This window comes from Carcharhinus amblyrhynchos, chromosome 9, assembly GCF_965287045.1.
Source record: "Carcharhinus amblyrhynchos chromosome 9, sCarAmb.v2.hapA, whole genome shotgun sequence".
In the NCBI taxonomy this organism is placed as follows: Eukaryota; Metazoa; Chordata; class Chondrichthyes; order Carcharhiniformes; family Carcharhinidae; genus Carcharhinus; species Carcharhinus amblyrhynchos.
In genome coordinates, this window is record NC_137332.1 from 83124453 (window position 1) to 83145600 (window position 21148).

Genomic DNA, 21148 nt, shown 5'->3' on the forward strand with positions numbered 1-21148 from the left:
CAGTATTCTCATTTGTGATTGCCAATCAGTGATTCAGTTCCAGGTTTGGCTTCTTTGGTTGAATAGCCTGCAATTAGTTTTTACTGCCTTGGCCTGCCCTAATATTGTTGGCTAATCTTAGTAATAAATCACAGCTGCAGCCTACATTGAAAAGTTTATTGTTTATACAGCCTATATGCAGATTTTGAATTGCCCAGCGGAAGACTCTTGGAGCACACTGACAAGAAATAAAATTGAATCTGCCTTAAAAATAAAAGAATGAGCAGATGTTCTAGGACAATTCTCACACAACGTGCAAACATTACTGTGACTAGGTCCATGTCCCATATTAGGGTCTGATGAATGAAGGATTTTGGCTGTGGTATTGCACTGTGCCACATTACTCCATGTTTTTGATGTCATGTGGGGAAGTATTGTTGGACAGGGGGAGGAAGAAAGAGGAAGTTTCCCAAGTACACAGATTAAAAAAAGAGGAACAAAATACATTTTTTGACTTTATTTGGGACGAATAACAGAAATGTGTAGAAACTGATAGTAATCAGTGGCACAGTTTTCCTTGCAAGTTCCCGCAACTCTGTCTCCTACAGATACGATGCTTTGATACGTTGTTGAGGGAAGGAAATTTCTGCTGCTGGCATTTTTCATTAAATGTGAGATCAAAAAATGTGCACAGATGAGAAACACCTTTTGGCTGATCCTAATTCATCCATCCTAAAAGACTTTACACTCACCTCATTGTTGCCTGCAATAGTGTATTAAACAGTTCTAGAGGCTTTATCACCACTGCTCTGCCTGGAAGCTCAATTCAAGTATTAGATATTCTCTCCATCTGGAATTATGTTGTGATATCAACTCTAGCATTATCATTTACTACTTTTGTCTGACTACCCTTACTATCTAATTCAGGTTAATTATAATCAATTTTATAAATTTACCCTGTCTATACCATTTATTACCTTGAATATCTCTCTAAAATTACCTGTCAGGTACTTCTTTTCTGGTAAAAGCTAGTCTCTTCGCTCTTTCAAATTGACAATAAGGGATGCTCCTTCTTTTACTCTTTGACAGTGAACCCAGCGTGCTAGGTTCTTTTGTTGTTCTATTCAATGTGCTTAAAATAGAAGTAAGCTACATCCAATAATCCATTAAGATAAAGACAAAATACTGCGGATGCTGGAATCTGAAACAAAAACAGAAAATGCTGGAAAATTTGCCCTGACAAAGGGTCATCCTAACTCAACACGTAACCTCATTTTCTCTCCACAGATTTGTCAGACCTGCTAAGATTTTCCAGCATTTTCTGTTTTTGTTCCAATTGTCCACCATTTGATTTTAAATCCCTAACTGAGCTAACTATTTCCAACTGTCAGCCGTTGTGATTTGTCACAATAGTCAACATTGAGTTGTTGAATTGATAAGCACTAAGCAGGTCACTGTATTCTGTTTTCAGTATCAGGTACCAATCTTTCTTTTTATTGTCTTGCCCAGGAAAAGTATAAAAGCACAGACTCCCCAAACAGGAGAACAGTATTCACATTGTGTACAAATTATCAGAAACCTCATTGTTTTTGAGGGGAAAATAATGTTTTGTGTAAAGTAGAATCCAAATTTCTTTGAAGCAGTTTCAGCAAGGCTTTGAATGTTGGAATTCTACCTGAGGTTAGAATATAAGCCAAGGGTATTTGTTAAAGGAATCAAGTAATCAAAGGTGAGGCACAATAGCTTGTTGGCTGAATTAGCCCCTTTCTATCTCTGTAACCTCCTCTAGCCCTCCAACCTCTAAACTTCTCCAGTTATGCCCTCCTGCACTTGATTTTCAGAGTTCAACCTAAGCTCTGAATTTCCTCTCCTAAGCCTTTCTACTGTGGTCCCCTTTAAGACAGTCCTTAAAACCTACCTGTTTGACTAAACTTTTGGCCACTTGATCTAATGCCTGAAGTGGCTGAATTTCAAATTTTGTTGACACTGTTCCAATGAACCAATGGGCATTTTGCTATGAGCTCTTTAAATGCAAATTGTTGTTGATTTGCAGAAGATTTGAAATAACCATGCCTTCCAAGGTTAAAAAAAGTGATCAAAGCCAAATTAAAGGACTTGCAGGCAATTGAGACATAGTGATTCAGCAGTTCTACTGAGAGAAACATTGATTCTGCGCACTCAGGATGTGTAAGCTGGACTAAGTGAAGACCTTGCTGTATTTAGAACATAGAACATTACAGCGCAGAACAGGCCCTTCGGCCCACGATGTTGCGCCGACCAGTTACAAAACAATGACCCACTAACCTAAACCAATCCCTTTTCGTCCATAAACCTATCCACGGATCTCTTAAACGCCCCCAAACTAGGCGCATTTACAACTGCAGCAGGCAGGGCATTCCAATCCCTCACCACCCTCTGGGTAAAGAACCTACCCCTGACATCCGTCCTATAACTACCCCCCCTTAATTTAAAGCCATGCCCCCTCGTGCTAGATTTCTCCATCAGAGGAAAAAGGCTATCACTATCCACCCTATCTAAACCTCTAATCATCTTATATGTTTCAATAAGATCCCCTCTTAGCCGCCTTCTTTCTAGCGAAAACAACCCCAAATCCCTCAGCCTCTCCTCATAGGACCTCCCCTCCATACCAGGCAACATCCTGGTAAACCTCCTCTGCACCCTCTCCAAAGCCTCCACATCCTTCCTGTAATGTGGGGACCAGAACTGCACACAGTACTCCAAGTGCGGCCGCACCAGAGTTGTGTACAGTTGCAACATTATGCTGCGACTCCTGAATTCAATCCCCCTACCAATAAACGCCAAGACACCGTATGCCTTCTTAACAACCTTATCTACTTGATTCCCAACTTTCAGGGATCTATGTACACATACACCTAGATCCCTCTGCTCATCTACACTATTCAAAGTCCTCCTGTTAGCCCTATACTCGACACATCTGATATTCCTACCAAAGTGAATTACCTCACACTTCTCCGCATTAAACTCCATCTGCCACCTCTCGGCCCAGCTCTGCAACCTGTCTAAGTCTTCCTGCAAACTATGACACCCTTCCTCACTATCTACCACACCTCCGACTTTGGTGTCATCAGCAAATTTACTAATCCACCCAACTATACCCTCATCCAGATCATTAATAAAAATTACAAACAGCAGTGGCCCCAAAACAGATCCCTGAGGCACACCACTCGTAACCGAACTCCATGATGAATATTTACCATCAACCACCACCCTCTGTCTCCTATCCGCTAGCCAATTCCTGATCCAATTCCCTAGATCACCCCCAATCCCATACATCTGCATTTTCTGCAGAAGCCTACCATGGTGAACCTTATCAAACGCCTTACTAAAATCCATATACACCACGTCCACTGCCTTACCCCCATCCACCTCTTTGGTCACTTTCTCAAAAAACTCAATAAGGTTAGTAAGGCACGACCTACCCGCCACAAAACCATGCTGACTATCTCCAATCTTTCATTACTCTCCAAATAACTATAAATCCTATCCCTAATAATTTTTTCTAAAACATTGCCCACAATAGAAGTGAGACTCACCGGTCTATAATTCCCGGGGAAGTCTCTGTTCCCCTTCTTAAACAATGGGACAACATTCGCTAACCTCCAATCTTCCGGTACTATACCAGAGGCCAACGACGACGTGAAGATCAGAGCCAGAGGCTCTGCAATCACTTCTCTTGCCTCCCAGAGAATCCTGGGGTAAATCCCATCCGGACCAGGGGACTTATCTATTTTCAGACCCTCCAGAATATCCAGCACATCCTCCTTATCAACTGTAACACTGTCAATTCTACTCCCCTGCAACCCAGTGTCCTCCTCAGCTATATCCATGTCCCCCTGCGTGAACACCGAAGAGAAATATTGGTTCAATGCCTCTCCAATCTCCTCCGGTTCCACACATAACTTCCCTCTGCTGTCTATAACTGGCCCTAATCTTGCCCTAACCAACCTTCTGTTCTTGACATACCTATAGAACGCCTTAGGATTCTCCTTAACCCTATCAGCCAAAGTCTTCTCATGTCCTCTTTTAGCCCTTCTTAGCTCACTCTTCAACTCCCTCCTAGCCAATCTAAAGTTTTCTAGTGCACTACCCGAGCCCTCACGTCGCATCCGAACATAAGCCTCCTTTTCCCTTTTAACCAACGAGTCAACTTTTTTGGTGCACCACGGTTCCCTAGCCCTACCAATTCCTCCTTGCCTGACAGGGACATACCTATCACGGACTCGCAGTAGCTGCTCCTTGAAAAAACTCCACATTTCGGACGTTCCCAGTCCCTGTAATCTCCTAGTCCACCCTATGCTTCCTAATTCTCTCCTAATAGCCTCATAATTACCCTTCCCCCAGCTAAAACCACTGGCCCGAGGTTCATGCCAATCCCTTTCCATCACTAAGGTGAACGTAACCGAATTGTGGTCACTATCACCAAAATGCACACCAACTTCCAAGTCTAGCACCTGGTCTGGCTCATTTCCCAGCACCAAATCCAATATAGCCTCACCTCTAGTTGGCCTATCTACATACTGAGTCAAAAAACTTTCCTGCACGCTTTGTACAAAAACTGACCCCTCTAACGAGCTAGAGCTATAACAATTCCAATCAATATTAGTAAAGTTAAAATCCCCCATAACAATTACCCTATTACTTTCACTCCTAACCAGGATCGTCTCCGCAATCCTTTCCTCAACCTCTCTAGAACTTTTAGGAGGTCTATAAAAGACTCCAAACAGGGTGACCTCTCCACTCCTATTTCTAATCTCTGCCCATACTACCTCAACAGACAAGTCCTCATCAAACGTCCTCTCTGACACTGTGATACAGTCCCTGACCAATAATGCTACCCCTCCCCCCCCTTCTACCTCCTTCTCTACTCCGACTAAAACATTTGAACCCCGGGACCTGCAGCAACCATTCCTGCCCCTGCTCTATCCATTTAGGCCGACTCATCACCAAAGCAGTGTCTGATAAGATGGTGATGTGGAGAAATAACTGAATTTTAGATGCTGGAGAAAGTGGATCAGAGGGTGACGCGTCAAAATACATTTGTCAGCATGGTCCTTGTGTCGTCATGTGAAAAGCTCAGGTTCCATCTAGGTAATTAGTGTCTACCTAGCAGCTCAGCTGCTTTTCACATTTTTTTGTTCCATTTTCCAGCTAAATCAAAGGATGGGAACATTTGGCCTTTGGTGCGTATTTATCGTGGTGGATTCCTTCTGATTGAATTTCTCTTTCTGCTCGGCATCAACACATATGGTTGGCGGCAGGCTGGAGTTAACCATGTGCTAATATTTGAACTGAACCCCAGGAGTAATTTGTCTCATCAGCATCTCTTTGAGGTTAGTCATTTCAAATGACAGGCCTACCACAAGTATCAACTTTCATAGTGATTTGATGTTTTCTTAATCTGTTCATTCATTAGGTCCAATTTAATTGCTCAGTACTCCTAGCCAACAATTACAATGCTTACAATGATCACATTTTATACCCCCATGTTTAAAACTGATTTCACCTTACTTATTTGTATTAATCATAGCTACACATACTTTCGTAGACAATGAGTTTGGGTCAGCCCCGAAAAACCATCCTCAATCAATCTAGATTCAGCTTCTAATGGGGAAATTTTTCTCTTAAATGTGTGCCTTGACACTGAGTGTCTGTGCACTGTCTGTATTGGATATTTCATTTGTTGTCTGTGTAGTCTATTCAGAGTGTTTTTCACATTTTCATATGATCTAATGCGTTCCTTCTGGGCTTTATTTCAAACAGTACTGTTTTCACAGAACCCCAGTGGGCACAAGACCACCTTAGAAAAGTATCATTCAACAGCACTTCACGTAATGCCAGAGCTTGAACGCACTGTCAAGGATTAAAGTTATCCAAGCTTCACATGGTCTTGTCCTGCTGCCAAAGAGGCATTCAACAGTTGCCTTTGTTTGGCATGGGGCCCCATCATGGTTACAAACAACTCCACTTGCATTGAATTATTTTGTCATAGCAGCAAGGTTCACAGTTCCCAGACCCCACTTGTGGTCCTCATCTCCAAGCCATCCTCTGTAAAGAACGGTGATCTTTTTTGCCTTCTTTATAGTCTTACACTTCAATAAATGCTATCACGGCCTTATCCTCCAGCAGGACATTTTTTCCACAGGAAAACAGAACATTCACTCCCATGTTACACTAAGTTGCTGTCTTCTCTATCTTATAAATTCTGTGTGGCAGGTGTCAAGAGCTTCCATGTACAGGAAAGAAGAACGCCTGATTATCATGAGGTTGGGGTTTAAATTCAATTAATATTTAGGTCTCGGAACATTATGGTCCTTGTTTCTTTCTTGGAGAATATCCATGCATCCTGGCACCCATCAAATTGAAAGAACCTGCTGCAGCTATAGAGGATGGCTTGGAGATAAGGACCACAAGTGGGGTCTGGGAACTGTGACCCTTGCTGCCATGACAAAATAATTCAATGCAAGTGGAATTGCTTGTAACCATGACCACTTTTCTTTTTATCGAGTATAAATGACATTTGGAAAAAAGTTGAAGCACGATTTTAAAAAAAACAGGGCTAAAGAAAAATTAGATGAGAAATCACACTTTTGAGAGAACTAATTACCCTCTTGGCCTGGAAATACAGATAGACCAGGAACAAAGTAATTCTAAATTATTACCTTCATCACCCATATTAGGAATCTATTTTTTCACTAAACCTGATAGAAGGCACTTTGGAGCTCAAGTTCCTGCCTTAAAATGTAGGTGCACAAAAAAATCATAAACATTGAGCAGCATAATCAAGGACATACTTATTCAGGGTTATTGGGTAATAGATTTCCCATTTTCAGATTGTGATTTCTTTTACCATGTTGTAAATTTGGGAAATGTCGGTGCTACACATATATTCACATCTGAAGATGGTTAGGCCCACCAATGATTATCCAAACAATTAAACAATACAACAAAGAACAAAAACAGGCCCTTCGGCCCATCAAGCCCGCGCCGCCAATTTAACACTACCAGTCCCCCCCTCCACCCATTATCTATTGTTTTATGGCCATCCACATTGAGGGAAACTAATTTAGGGACAATTTATTACTGCCAATCAGCCTAATAGCACATCTTTGGGGTGTGGGAGGAAACTGGAGCACCCGGAGAAAACCCACGCAAGCACGGGGAGAATGCGCAAACTCCCACAGACACTAGCCCAAATCCATGTGTCTGCACAGCAAACAGTGATAGTCACTGAGCTGTTGCCTTGCACTAATGGTGCAAACATCTGGAAGATGCAAAAACTAAAGGGGGAGAAAAGTTCATGCATTCACCTTTACTCATCCAAGGCAAAATCTATGTATCCTTGTTCAGGACACTCTGTTAAACTTAGATCATTACATCGTATGTATCTGGTAAAGTTCCATTCAAGACAATTTTCTTTTCATGAGGGCTATTTAGTCCTTTCGCCACAGCCCTGCTGGCGTCTAGTCCATGTACACAATGGAATCAAAGTGGATTAGATGTTAATTGCATCATATTTTCAAGTGCATAGTAGAGGGGAACTGGCTTATTGATGTACAAGTGTGTTTGTCTATACAACATAGGTAAAACTATTTATCTTTTTACAGATTGCTGGTTTCCTAGGTGTCCTTTGGGGTTTGAGTCTTTTCATCAGTTTGTATGGGTCATACAACATAATTCCAATGCAGGTCAACCCGCTCATACTATATGGGTTCATGTTTCTGTTTCTGATCAATCCCACAAAAACCTGCTACTACAAGTCTAGGTTCTGGCTGTTAAAGCTTCTGGTAAGTTAGGAGGCTTTTTTTTTCCTTACAGCTTATTCATATTTTTATCTGAATTAATATATTTTTATAGTGAAAGTAAAGTACTGAATTGTCTGTACAGCTTGACCACTTTTAGAAACTGGACAATCTATTCAAAACCACATGTTATTGGTGAACTTGGTAAATGAAGGATTGTCATTTGTCGTAAGCAGAATATGGTTTGAAAATTTGTCACTGTGAAAGAGTTATTTAACAATATTTATGTGTGTGTATATGTGCATAAATCATTGAAGGTGGCAGAACAGGTTGAGAGAAGTTCATAAACCATACAGTATCTTGGGTTTTATTAATAGGGACATAGAGTACTAGAATAAGAAGGTTGTGTTGAATTTGCACAAGTCACTGGTTTGGTCTCAGCTAGAGTATTGCATTCAGTTCTGGATATCACACAGCAGTGATTCCAGGGATGAAGACCTTTAGTTATGAAGACAGATTAGAGAAGTTAGGACTGTTTTCTTTAGTGGAGAATTGCTAGAGGTATTTAAAATCATGAGGGGGCTGGACAGAGTAGGCAGGGGAACAAGCAAAATGGAATCAGAAACAAGAACAAGAAATACTGGAAAAACTCAGCAGGTCTGGTAGCATCTGTAGGGAGAGAGAACACTCTTAACATTTTGAGTCCTTTTGACTCTTCATCAGAACTAAAGAAGAATGTGTTAAATATTAAACTGTAGTTGTGAAAGATTGTAACAAGATGTAGAAACCTTAGCAAAAAACAGATGACCTGGTGTGGAAGAGAGTGGGAGGTTTTTGCATTGAGTCAATAGATGTATGGGATTTTTTTAAAAGGGGTTTAAGATGAAAGAGAAAGATCACAGTCTGAAGTTGTTGCACTCAGTGTTGATTCCTGAGGCCTAATTAGAAGATGAGATGCTGCTCCTCCAGCTTGCTTTAAGTTTCACTGGAGCATTGCAGCAGGGTGAGGACAGAATGTGGGCATGAGAATAAGGAAGGTTGGTGTCACTGAGTTCCACAGTGCAGTCACCCAGTCTGCGTTTAATCTCCCCAATGTAGAGGAGACCACAATGGGGGACAATGAATACAATAGTAGGAGATGCAACTGAAATGCTGCTTAACCTGAAAGGGACATTGAATGGTGAAGAGGGAGGAGGTAAAAGGGCAGGTGATGCACCTTCTGCATTTGCAGAATGCTCTTGGGAAGGATGTGGTGGTGAAGGGAACATGTATTTCCTGGTAGCATCAGGTCCGGCCTTGGGTGACTGTGGAATTACACATTTTCTCTGTGTCTGTGTGTGTTCCTCCGGGTGCTGGGAAGGGAAGTGTCAGAGATGTACCATGTAAAGACAAAAGAGAGGTAGAAATTGAAAGCAAACATTACATGTTTTTCAGGTCCAGATAAGAATATGAAGCAGCACCAATGCAGTCATTGATGTAATGGATAGACCTATAAGAATGAGCCTAATTAGGACAGGGACAAGGAGTGTTCCACATAACCCACAAATGGATAGGCATAATTGGAGCCTATATGGGTACCCATAAGCACTCCTTTCATTTGCAAGATGCAAAACTAGTTAAAGGAAATTTTATTTACTGACCGAACAAGTTCAGCCAGTTGGAGGTCAGTAGTGGTGGATGGGCGGGGGTTTGTTCAGGCCTCCACTCAAGGAAGAAGCAGAAGGCCTTCAGACTCTTCTAGTGGGAGTGGAAGTGTAGAGTGATTGGACATCAAGAGTGAAGAGAAAGCTGATGGGGCCTGAAAATGGAGGGCATCAGAGGAATCATGAGTGTGGGTGGGAAGAGTGGACAAGAGAGAGGATGGAGTCAAGATGGGAGGAAATGATTTCCGTGGAGCAGGATTAGACTAATATGATGGGCCAACCAGGGCATCATTGTTTGTGAATTTTGAGAAGGAGGTAGAATCAGACCATATGGGGTCACCTTTGGAGGATCACCTCTGGAGATCTTCCCCCCCATAGCCTCCAACCTCAGTCTCCCAACCCCATATGGTCTGATTCTACCTCCTCCTCAAAATTCACAGAGGTTGGAGGCTATGGGGGAAAAGTCTCCAGAGGTGATGAAGTCAGTGACCGTCTTAGAAACCATAGCTTGATGTTCGGTGCTGGAGTCATGGTTCAGAGAGAGGTAGGAGGAGGTGTCTGAGAATTGACACTCAATCTCAGAGTGATAGCATGCCAGACAACATGCAATCTCTAGAGATAGCATGCCAGACAACAACAGTACCACCCTTGTCAGCAGATTTGATCACAGTGTAATAAGTTCAGACAGAAACAGGTTGGAGTGAGTGAGAGGGGACAGAAAAATTGAGATAACTGATGTCACGCCAACAATTCTCAGTGAAAAGATCAAGAGCAGGTAAGAGGCCAGAGGGTGAGGTCCAGGTAAAGGTTGTCCTGGAAAGAAATGGCAGTGAATTAAACCCTAAAATATGCAAAATATTGTGGATGCTAGCATTTGAAACAAGAATAGAGAATGTTGGAAGAACTTAGTAGGTCTGACAGCATCTGTACGGAGAGAAAACAGAGTTAATGTTTCAAATCTTTTTGATTCTCCATAGAACTAAAGAGACAATGTGTTAGAGAGAAGGAGCACATGTTAGATATTAAACTGTAACTGAGAGAGATTGCAACAAGCTGTAGTAATATTAAGTACAAAGGACTGATGGCCCATTGTGGTGGGGTGAGAGGATCAACAACAAGAGGGCACACAGATTTAAAGTAAAAGGAGCAAATTGAAATGAAGAGAACATTTTTGACACAGTGAGTGGTTAGGGTCTGGAATGCAACTGCCTGAGGGCATAGTGGAGGTAGGTTCAAGTGAAGCATTCAGAAGGGAATTAGACTGTTGACTGAAAAGGATGAATGTACACGGTTATGGGTGCATTGCATATTTTGCTTTATCTAGAGGTGAGCTACACCAGAAACGTAGCATTTCTTAACTAATAACGTACCAAAATGATGAACAGGAAAAGTTGGTTCATCATTCCTGTCCTTCACTTGAGGCCAGGATCAACATGACTAAATTACATAAGAACATAAGAAATAGGAGCAGGAGTAGGCCATCTAGCCCTTTGAGCCTGCCCTGCCATTCAATAAGATCATGGCTGATCTGAAGTGGATCAGTTCCACTTTCCCGCTTTCTCCCCATAACCCTTAATTCCCTTGTCTGTCAAAAACCTATCTACCCATGACTTAAATATATTTAGTAAGGTAGCCTCCACCACTTCAACGGGCAGAGAATTCCAGAGATTCACCACCCTTTGAGCGAAGAAGTTCCTCCTCAACTCCGTTCTAAACTGCACCCCCCCTTCTCTTGAGGCTGTGCCCTCTAGTTCTGCTGTCCTTTCTGAGCGGGAAGAATCTCTACCTCTACCCTATCCATTCCTTTCATTATCTTGTACGTCTTTATAAGATCCCCCCTCATCCTTCTAAACTTCAACGAGCTCAGACCCACTCTATTTAATCTCTCTTCATAGTCCAACCCCCTCATCTTCGGTATCAGCCTAGTGAACCTCCTCTGCACTCCCTCCAAGGCCAAAATATCCTTGCGCAAGTGCGACGACCAAAACTGCACACAGTACTCCAGCTGCGGCCTCACCAGTGCCCTGTACAGTTGCAGCAAGACCTCCCTACTCCCTTCGCTATAAAGGCCAGCATTCCATTTGCCTTCTTGATCACCTGCTGCACCTGCAGACTGGGTTTTTGCGACTCGTGCACAAGGACCCCCAGGTCCCTCTGCACCGTAGCATGCTGCAGCTTTTCGCCCTTTAAATAGTAAGCCCTCCTACTATTATTTCTGCCAAAGTGGATAACCTCACACTTGCTAACATTGTACTCCATCTGCCAGGTCCTCGCCCACTTGCTCAGCCTATCCAGATCCCACTGTAGACTTTCTACACCCTCCACACAATTTGCTTTTCCACTCATCTTTGTGTCATCAGCAAATTTCGTCACCCTACACTCAGCCCCCTCCTCCAGATCATCTATATAAATGTTAAATAGCTGAGGCCCCAGCACCGATCCCTGCGGCACTCCACTAGTCACCAACCGCCAATCAGATTAGCACCCATTGATACCAACTCTCTGCCTCCTATTAGACAACCAATCCTCTATCCACGCTAACACCTTACTCCCAACTCCATGCCCCCTAACCTTCTGAAGCAACCTTTTGTGCGGCACCTTATCAAATGCCTTTTGAAAATCGAGTAACACCACATCCACCTCTGTTCCCCTCTGTCTGCTGCACTAGTCACAGCCTCATAGAAATCCAATAAATTCGTCAAACACGACTTCCCCTTAACGAATCCGTGCTGCATCTGCTCTATCAAACCATTCTTTTCTAGGTGCCTCGCTATTTCTTCTTTGATGACGGATTCAAGCATTTTTCCAACTACTAAATTCTTCTTACCTTCATGGTTACCACAGGCATAATCTCCTGGGAGTGGCAAAAAATGGGCCAAAAAGGGGAGATTTTTATAATGCTACAGCATTAGCACCATCTTAATTTTTCTGCGACACTGAACAATGTTAGAATATAACCGGTGACAACTTTGTATTGAATATAATGTGACCAATGTAACAAGCTGTAGGGGTCAGCTGACCCCAGTAAATCATGGAACCAGTTACAGAATTATGTGATGGTCAGCTGACTCACTATAAATAAGAACCTGTCGGGAATTGTGGGGAACATGGATTGGCCCAGACCGAGACCCCAAGTCTGGAATAATGAAGTTTCTTTATTAAACCCTTTCTTTGATTTATAAGTTGGAGTAGGCTTTGTTATGTTTATTGTCTGCATTTGAAGAATTCCTTCTGAAGCGAAACACGAAACTGCAAAGATTTGGCAAATTTGCAGACCACAAGAAATTTAAAAAAATAAAGTCACCATATTCCCAGATGACTATAGGCTGCCCTCCCTTTTGAGAGAGAGAGCTGGCTGGTGGTGATTTTAACCTGATGATCACCACACTTCAGACAAGGTTGAGAAGGCGGGGCCTTCATGAATAACCTCAGCCGGTACAGGAATTGAACCCTTGCTATTAGCATCGCTCTGCATTGGGAGTCACAGTAAAGGGAGTTTTATTCTTGCAGCTGTATCTGACATGACGTTCTTACATTTGACATATAACACATTATTTTTCAATCCTCAGCAACAATAACTCAGGTTGATTAGTGAAGCAATATTGCTGGTAATTTAGTTTGCTGGGTGCATGTAACAACTTGGCACTGCTGTGGATTTCAGTACTTGGAGCTGCCAATATTTATAGTTGCATACTCCATTCAGACAAACAGATTTATTTATTTCAGAGGGACAAGTTAGCAGTTTCTATGATAACGAGTGAGGATTCTTTGGGGAGGAAGAGTGGATTTAATCAAATCAAGCATCTAATATCACTATAGCACTAATATAGCAAAACTATTGATGTGCTGTTTGTATGGGCCCCTCACTAATAGAGGAATACTAAAGCTTCCCTTTATTAAAAGTCCTTTTGCTCAACCACTTTTTTTTAACTCTGTTGTGGCTCCCAAAGTTGCAACTTCTACATGGTTAATGTACTAATCATAATGATGAGAATGCATGCAGTAGTGTTCTACTCTTTTAAATGAGCAATATTATTTCATTGCTGCTTTTTCACATTGACTGGGTGCGTGTAAATGCATGGGATTGAAAGGTTGATGGAATCTGTACAACCATTAGATTTTATTCTCAACACAGATTTTTGGCACTGTTCTTTATTATTGAGTAATTCAAGTGAAGGACCAAGTCCCGTAGCGCCAGTTGAAAGGGAAGAAAAGGAAAAGAAAGATAAAGCAGAAAATAGTCACCAGGAGTTTACATTCTTCAGCACTAACCAGCCAAAGATCCCCTACAGAATCTTCAACAATGAGCGCAAGCGGATCATCATATTTGTCAATTTATTCTAAGAGTTAAAAAGTACTTGACATTGTTCTAAACCTTACTGAACTCAACCCAGACAAAGTACTGTTTTTTGTTATTTCTAACAAGAATGAATCTAATCAATGTGAACAGTGTTATGTGTAGGAGATGGGATTTCCATCCAGCCTCAAACACAACCACACCAAGCTCACCAAATGGGTCAGATATTGGAAATTAGCAAATGTGAAGAAATTCATGTTATCTGTACCATTAGGCTGGGATTGCAGGGAATTTGCCTTTTGTGGAGGAGTAGCATCCACTAATTTGGAGATCAAAAAACAGAGCTAGTGATTACTGCAAAAACTGTGCAGAACACAATTATCAGATGTGCCTCTGTAGTACAGTGGAAAATTGTAATGTTACATTTATTTTGCCTGTTGCAATAATGGTATAGCAGTCAAGTGCTTAAAAGGAAAATTATTGCAATGGACAGTTAATGGTAACACTGAGTTGACGTTTATAAACAAAAAGTGGTTTGAAGTGAAATTATCTGTTATTATGCAGCAGTGTGCCCTAAGCAGCCGGTATAACTATAGTCCAATCAAAATTAAGAACACAATTTGTATTTGGAAAGTGTCTTTAATGTAGCAAAACTTTCTTCACAGAAACACTATCAAACCAAATCTGATGCTGAACCACATAAGGAAGAATCGGGACAAATGACCAAAAGCTTGTTCAATGGGATAGGTTTTAAAGAGTGCCTTAAAGGAGGAACGAGATGTACAGAGACGGAGAAATGTAGGGAAAGAACCTTAGAGCCTTGGTAGCTGAAATTGGGAATGCTCAAGCGGCCAGAATTGTATGGCACAGATAGCTCAGAGGGTTGTAGGGCTAGAGAAGACTACAGAGATAGAGAGAAGAGGAGGCCAGAAAACAAAGATACAAATTTTAAAATCAAGTGTTGCTTAACTGAAATCCAGTGCAGATCAGCAAACACTAGAAATGTTGGGCAAACAGAATTTGGTGCAAGTTAGGACATGGGCAGCAGAGTTTGATTTGATTTGATTTATTATTGTCACATGTGTTAACATAGTGAAAAGTATTGTTTCTTGTGTGCTATACAGACAGAGCATATCATTCATAGAGAAGGTAACGAGAGAGTGCAGAATGTAGTGTTACAGTCATAGCTAGGGTGTAGAGAAAGATCAACTTAATGCAAGGTAAGTCCATTCAAAAGCCTGACGGCAGCAGGGAAGAAGCTGTTCTTGAGTTGGTTGGTACATAGAAACATAGAACATTACAGCACAGTACAGGCCCTTCAGCCCTCAATGTTGTACCGAGCTATGTCCAATCCCAAGATCAAGCTAGCCCACTACCTATAAGTCTGGTGTGCTCCATGTGCCTATCCAATAACCACTTGAAAGTTCCTGAAGTATCCGACTCCACTATCACAGCAGGCAGTCTATTCCACACGCCAACCACTCTCTGAGTAAAGAATCTACTTCGGACATCCCTCCTATATCTCCCACCATGAACCTTATTATTATGCCCCCTAGTAACAGCTACATCCACCTGAGGAAATAGTCTCTGCACGTCCACTCTATCAATCCCTCTCATCATCTTATAAACCTCTATTAAGTCACCTCTCATCCTCCTGAGCTCCAAAGAGAAAAGCCCCAGCTCCCTCAACCTTTCCTCATAAGACCTATTCTCCAAACCAGGCAGCATCCTAATAATTCTCCTCTGCACTCTCTCCAATGCTTCCACATCCTTCTTATGGTGAGGTGACCAGAACTGAACACAATATTCCAAATGTGGTCTCACCAATGTCCGGTATAGTTGCAGCATAACCCCATGGCTCTTAAACTCAAACCCCCTGTTAATAAACGCTAACACACTATATGCCTTCTTCACGGCTCTATCCACTTGAATGGCAACCTTCAGAGATCTGTGGATATGAACCCCAAGATCTCTCTGTTTCTCCACGTTCCTCCACATTCGTCAGAACTCTGCCGTTGACCCTGTAATCTGCATTCAAGTTTGTCCTACCAAAATGAATCACCTCACACTTATCAGGTTAAACGCCATCTGCCACTTTTTGGCCCAGCTCTGCACCCTATCAATGTCTCTTTGCAGCCTGCAAGAGCCGTACATGACCTCAGGCTTTTGTATCTTTTTCCTGAAAGCAGAAGATGGAAGAGAAAATGCCTGGGGTGCATGGGGTCCTTATTTATGCTGGCTGCTTTGCTGAGGCAGCGGGAAGTGTAGACAGAGTCAATGGGTGGGAGGATGATTTGTGTGATGGATTGGGTTACATCCACGATCTTTTGTAGCTCCTTGCGGTTTTGGGCAGAGCAGGAGGCATACCAAGCTGTGATACAACCAGAAAGAATGCTTTTTATGGTGCATTTCTACAGAGTTTGGGATGAGCTTGAGTTTCTGGTGATTGAACATGCAAAGTTGGCCTGGAGTGTTTTGGAGTAGACAAGACTAGAGATTAACAAAGGCATGAATGAGGGTTTCAACAGCAGATGAGCTGTGCAGGGTAGAATCTGGCTGCTACTGGAGTTACTTGAAATGAACTGAAGAGTAGTTGTAGCTGGGTGTAACCACTGTTTTACAGGCACAGCAGATCTATTAAATGACCACTATAATAGCGCACAGCTCATACAATGGATTTTTTTTTTGACAGTGTTGTTATGTCAAAGGGTGAGGCTGGTATATGCATCCCTGGGGAAATCTTCAATATTGTAATTGTTTCTTCCAATGCATGTTATGAATATATAAACAATCTTTGCAATTATAATTTAATTTTCTTAACTAATTGGAGATGTTTTAAATTTAATGGAATTAGAATTGCCTGAGGTAGTGTGCATTCAAAATGAATGCAGACCAAGTTCGTCCACAGTGTGTACTGCACCCTAAGAAAATAAAACAGGAGTGTGTGTGTGTACATGTGTGTAGGAGGAGTCAGTAAGGTGTGTTGTGTGTTTTTTATATAGAAACTCTACAGCGCAGAAAGAGGCCATTCAGCCCATCGAGTCTGCACCAGCCACAATTCCACCTATGCCCTACTGCCAAATCCCCACATATTTTACTCACTAATCCCCGTAACCTAGCATCTCAAGACATTAAGGGGCAATTTTAGCATGGCCAATCAACCTAATCTGCACATCTTTGGACTGTGGGAGGAAACTGGAGCTCCCAGCGGAAACCTATGCAGACATGAGGAGAATGTGTAAACTCCACACAGACAGTGACCAGAGCCAGGAATCAAACCCAGATCCCTGGAACTGTGAAGCAGCAGTGCTAACCACTGTGCTACCATGCCACCCTTGTGTATGTTTGTTTGTTTAGGGGGAGTCAATAGGGAATGAGATTGGTCGTGTTCCTGTCTTTAACAATTCTCAGTATTGACTCTCCCAACTTCTACTCTTTCATATTTTCTCTCTCCATTCGTTCCCTCCTAGTTTTCACTCTTTCCGCCGTGTTTTCCCCTCTGTCCATTTCTTTTTCTTGCTTTTTTTTCCCTATTGTTTCTCTTATTTCCGTACTTATCTGGCCCAATTCACTCTTCCAACCCTTTCTTAAGGGCAGCACAATTATTAATACTGCTGCCTCACAGCACCAGGGACACAGGTTCATTTTTGGCCTTCGGTGACTGTGTGGAGTTTGCACATTCTCCCTGTATCTCCGAGGGTTTCCAGCGAGTACTCTGGTTTCCTCCCACAGCCCAAAGATGTGTAGGTTAGGTGGATAGGTCATGATAAATCACCCCTTAGTGTCCTAAGATATGTACAGTAGGGAGATTAACAGGGCAAATACATGGGGCTACAGGGATAGGCTTAAGTGGGGTGCTCTGTTGGAGAGTTGGTGCAGATGCGATGGGCCGAATGGTCATTTTCTGCACTGTTGGGATTCTATGATTCTCTCAGGTTCCTCTTTTACTCCCATGCTTGCTCTTTTCCTCCCAGCTGTTCTATTCCTTGCTCTTCTATTCCACCTTGTTACCCCTCCTCTCCCTCCATTCCTGTTCCCCCTCCTTTTTACCTCTCCTACTCCATTTCCCTCTTCCTTACTTTTTTAGTTTATTTACTAGTGTCACAAGTAGGCTTACATTAACACTGCAGTTAAATTGCTGTGAAAATCTCCCAGTCGCCACACTCCAGCACCTGTTCAGGTACACTGAGGGTGAATTTAGCATGGTCAATGCACATAACTAGCACATCTTTCACACTGCAGGCGGAAACAAGAGCACCCGGAGGAAACTCACGCAGACGTGGGGAGAATATGCAAACTCCACACTAGAACCTGGGTCCCTGGCACTGTGAGGCCAATAGTAGTCATGATGTGGATGTGCCGGCGTTGGACTGGGGTAAACACAGTAAAAAGTCTGACAACACCAGGTTTTAGTCCAACCGATTTATTTGATAGTAAACTCACACGCTTTCGAGGTTTCCCTCTTCGTCAGGTGAATGGAGAGTTCTGGCCTCGGACAGAGCATATAAAGCACAAACAGTTTAGAAATTACTGATTAGAATGCGAATCTTTACACCTAACCTGCTGTTCAAGTCCTAACGTGGCTGACAATGTGTGTGGAAGGAGCATTGATCACAGGTTAAAGAGATGTGTATTGTCTCCAGACAGCACTGTGCTGTCTGGAGACAATAATCTCTAAACTGTCTGTGCTTTATATGCTCTGTCTGAGGCCAGAACTCTCCATTCATGACGAAGGGGCTAACCCTGAAAGCTTGTGAGTCTATTATCAAATAAATCGGTTGGACTAAAACCTGGTGTTGTCAGACTTTTTACTGATCTCATGAGCATGAAGTAGTTGTATCACTGATGATGGTGATTGACCTCATGCCTGAGGGATTATACCAGCTCATGGCGTTGGTTTTTATCATCATGAACAGTGATGTGTTGCCCACTTCCCATATCTGTCGCTTCAACTTCTACTTTAAACTACAGGTTATTAAAACCTGACACAGTCTCTCCTGCAGGTTACTTGATGTAACCTCCTATCTGCTTCTATTCCAGTCAAATAGCTTTCATTCCTCATCTTCAATATTTTTATAACTAAAAAATGAAAGTGTTCAAAGAAAATGAAAGAAAACATTTTTCCAAAGCTCCAATGATTTTTAACTCCCAGGTTATTTGCCCACAGGAATGTCCATGAAATAAGTCTTCAATCTCCGGAGATTCTAGACAGTCATAGGATCCCTACAAAGCAGAAAGAGGCCATTTGGCCCATTGCGCCTGCACTGACAACTATCCTACCCAGGCCCTATCTCCGTAAGCCCAAATACTTACCTTGCTGATATCCTTGATGCTAAAGGGCAATTGAGCATAGCCAATCAATCTAACCTGTATATCTTTGGATGGGTAAGAGTAAGTGACCCATGCATTAACCCTGGCCTTAGTTCCCAAAGTTTGCACTTTAAGCCTGAAAAATTGCATTGCTATCTATGTGATCATCCATTTTGATCAGGATCTGTAGGTGTCAATAATCTGTAATACATTTACACAAGATTGTTCTTGTAGATGCTGTGTGAAGAGAATGTGCTGAGAGGGAATGAAAGGAATTGAGTGCGTTTTTGTGATTAGTTTTCTGAAAGGCCACTGTGGCAGCTGGCTGGGTGCAGAATTTCTAATAGAGTGTAATAATGCACATTTACAAACAATGGCAGATGATTGACAGGCTAGTAATTGCATGAATTGAATGCACTGTACCTTTTTAAAAGAATACAAATTCTGCAAAAGCTGTTGAGCATTTCTACGTGCTTCAATAATGTATTTAACCGGTGATAAATTATGGAGAGGAAAAAACATCTAAACAATTGAGCTACCCTTGTAGTGTTAGAAGTAATGTTATTTTTCCGCTACTGCTGTTCCACAGTAGTCGCTGAATAGCAGTTCCAAAGAGCCATCATTTTGCTTTAAATCTCTCCTATGTTTTGTCACCTCTTATGCTGAAGAATCGCCATTAGGATACGCCACCAAGTAGCCGTAGTTCACAGAATTAACTTGACATTAGGGTCAGCTCTGATACGAAATCCCAGTGTGCATGTGCACATACTGTCAGCAAAGGGGGGCCACTCCCTCCGCCTCTTGAATGCATGTGCAGGTCGATTTTGTGTAAAAATGAAGCAGGGAACATTCTATAATTCATAAAGTAATGCACTTATCAGTTAATGATTATTCATTGCAACCAAGTATATTCACCACCTCACTGTCACTATTTGTAGTATTCAGTTAAAACATTCCATTTCAAGGTCTGCAGTTTAATTGAACATGGTAGCTAATCTTTGATTTATTATTATCACATGGATTGATATACAGTGAAAAGTATTGTTTCTTGCGTACGATGTAGACAAAGCATACCATTTATAGAGTACATTGGGGAGAAGGAAAAGTGAGGATACAGAATATAATGTTACAGTGTAAAAAAAATTAACTTAATGCAAGGTAGGTCCATTCAAAAGTCTGATGGCAGCAGTGAGGAAGCTGTTCTTGAACATACATTATGGAATCTGTTAGTGTATTTCCTGTTAATCTATTGTTACAAAGTTCTAGTAACCCTATATTGTCCTACAGTAATGAAGTATATGCCGTTGTATGATGTCTTGTATTTTCAGCTTTGCTACCTTCTACACACGCAAAAGATGGATGTTATTTTTCAGATATTTTGGGGGCATGTTTTGTTTTCCTGTAAAGAAGTATAAGACATTCAAAAGCTGGGAAAAAGTTAATTGAGACAACTCTCCATTCAGAGAGTTGAGAGATGAAAAGGAGTAGAGGTGCTAAATGCATGCATTTTTAACAAAACCAAGATGAAGTAAATTTCTAAATAAATGAACAAAATTTAGAAAGTAGTATTAGGAGATAGATAGGGACCTGTTTTTTTCAGCTGTTAAATTTTAAAGGAGAGTGAAAGGCTTTTACAGTTTTCGAAGTAAACTAGGGAAGGTTATTACGTTTTCTTTGACCTGAAAGAAGAGGCATTAGGAATATCATGGAAGATATTTGTATTTTAAAGATGGTAAATTCAATTGTCTGTTGAGGGCAATGGAATTAAAGATGAAAGGAAAAAAGAACAGTTATGGAAAGATGTTGAGCTGAATTGTGTTGGCAATGTGTGGGGAAGTCATCCTTAAACAGCTCTGTGTTGGGAGAAGGTGTGAAGTCTGAAGTAGCCATCCAGAAAATCAGAAAAATCTTAAGTTTCAGGAAACAGTCTTGCTTCAGAAGTATTCTTGGATTTCCACAACAGTGCGAAAGAGACTGAGAAATCATGGGGTATACCCATACTAAAGTGACAGCAGTTTTGCCATGGTTTAACAGAATCCATGTCTCCATTGATTCATAAAAGTAGGTTCACCAGAGCTCATAGACAAATCCATGCCACAGTTTCAACCACAGAGGAAGATCCGGTAGGGAGATATGAA

The 21148-nt window shown here is 41.8% G+C and overlaps 1 protein-coding gene across 1 annotated transcript in view; it reads left to right on the forward strand.

Moving 5' to 3' along the window:
* LOC145347967 (solute carrier family 53 member 1-like) overlaps window positions 1-21148 on the forward strand; it is a 328249-nt gene that overhangs the window by 229553 nt on the left and 77548 nt on the right. Inside the window, exons 8-9 of the mRNA XM_080195993.1 lie at window positions 5170-5351; window positions 7626-7805. Of these exons, the coding sequence (XP_080052119.1) occupies window positions 5170-5351; window positions 7626-7805 (362 nt within the window). The remainder of the gene's footprint in view (window positions 1-5169; window positions 5352-7625; window positions 7806-21148) is intronic.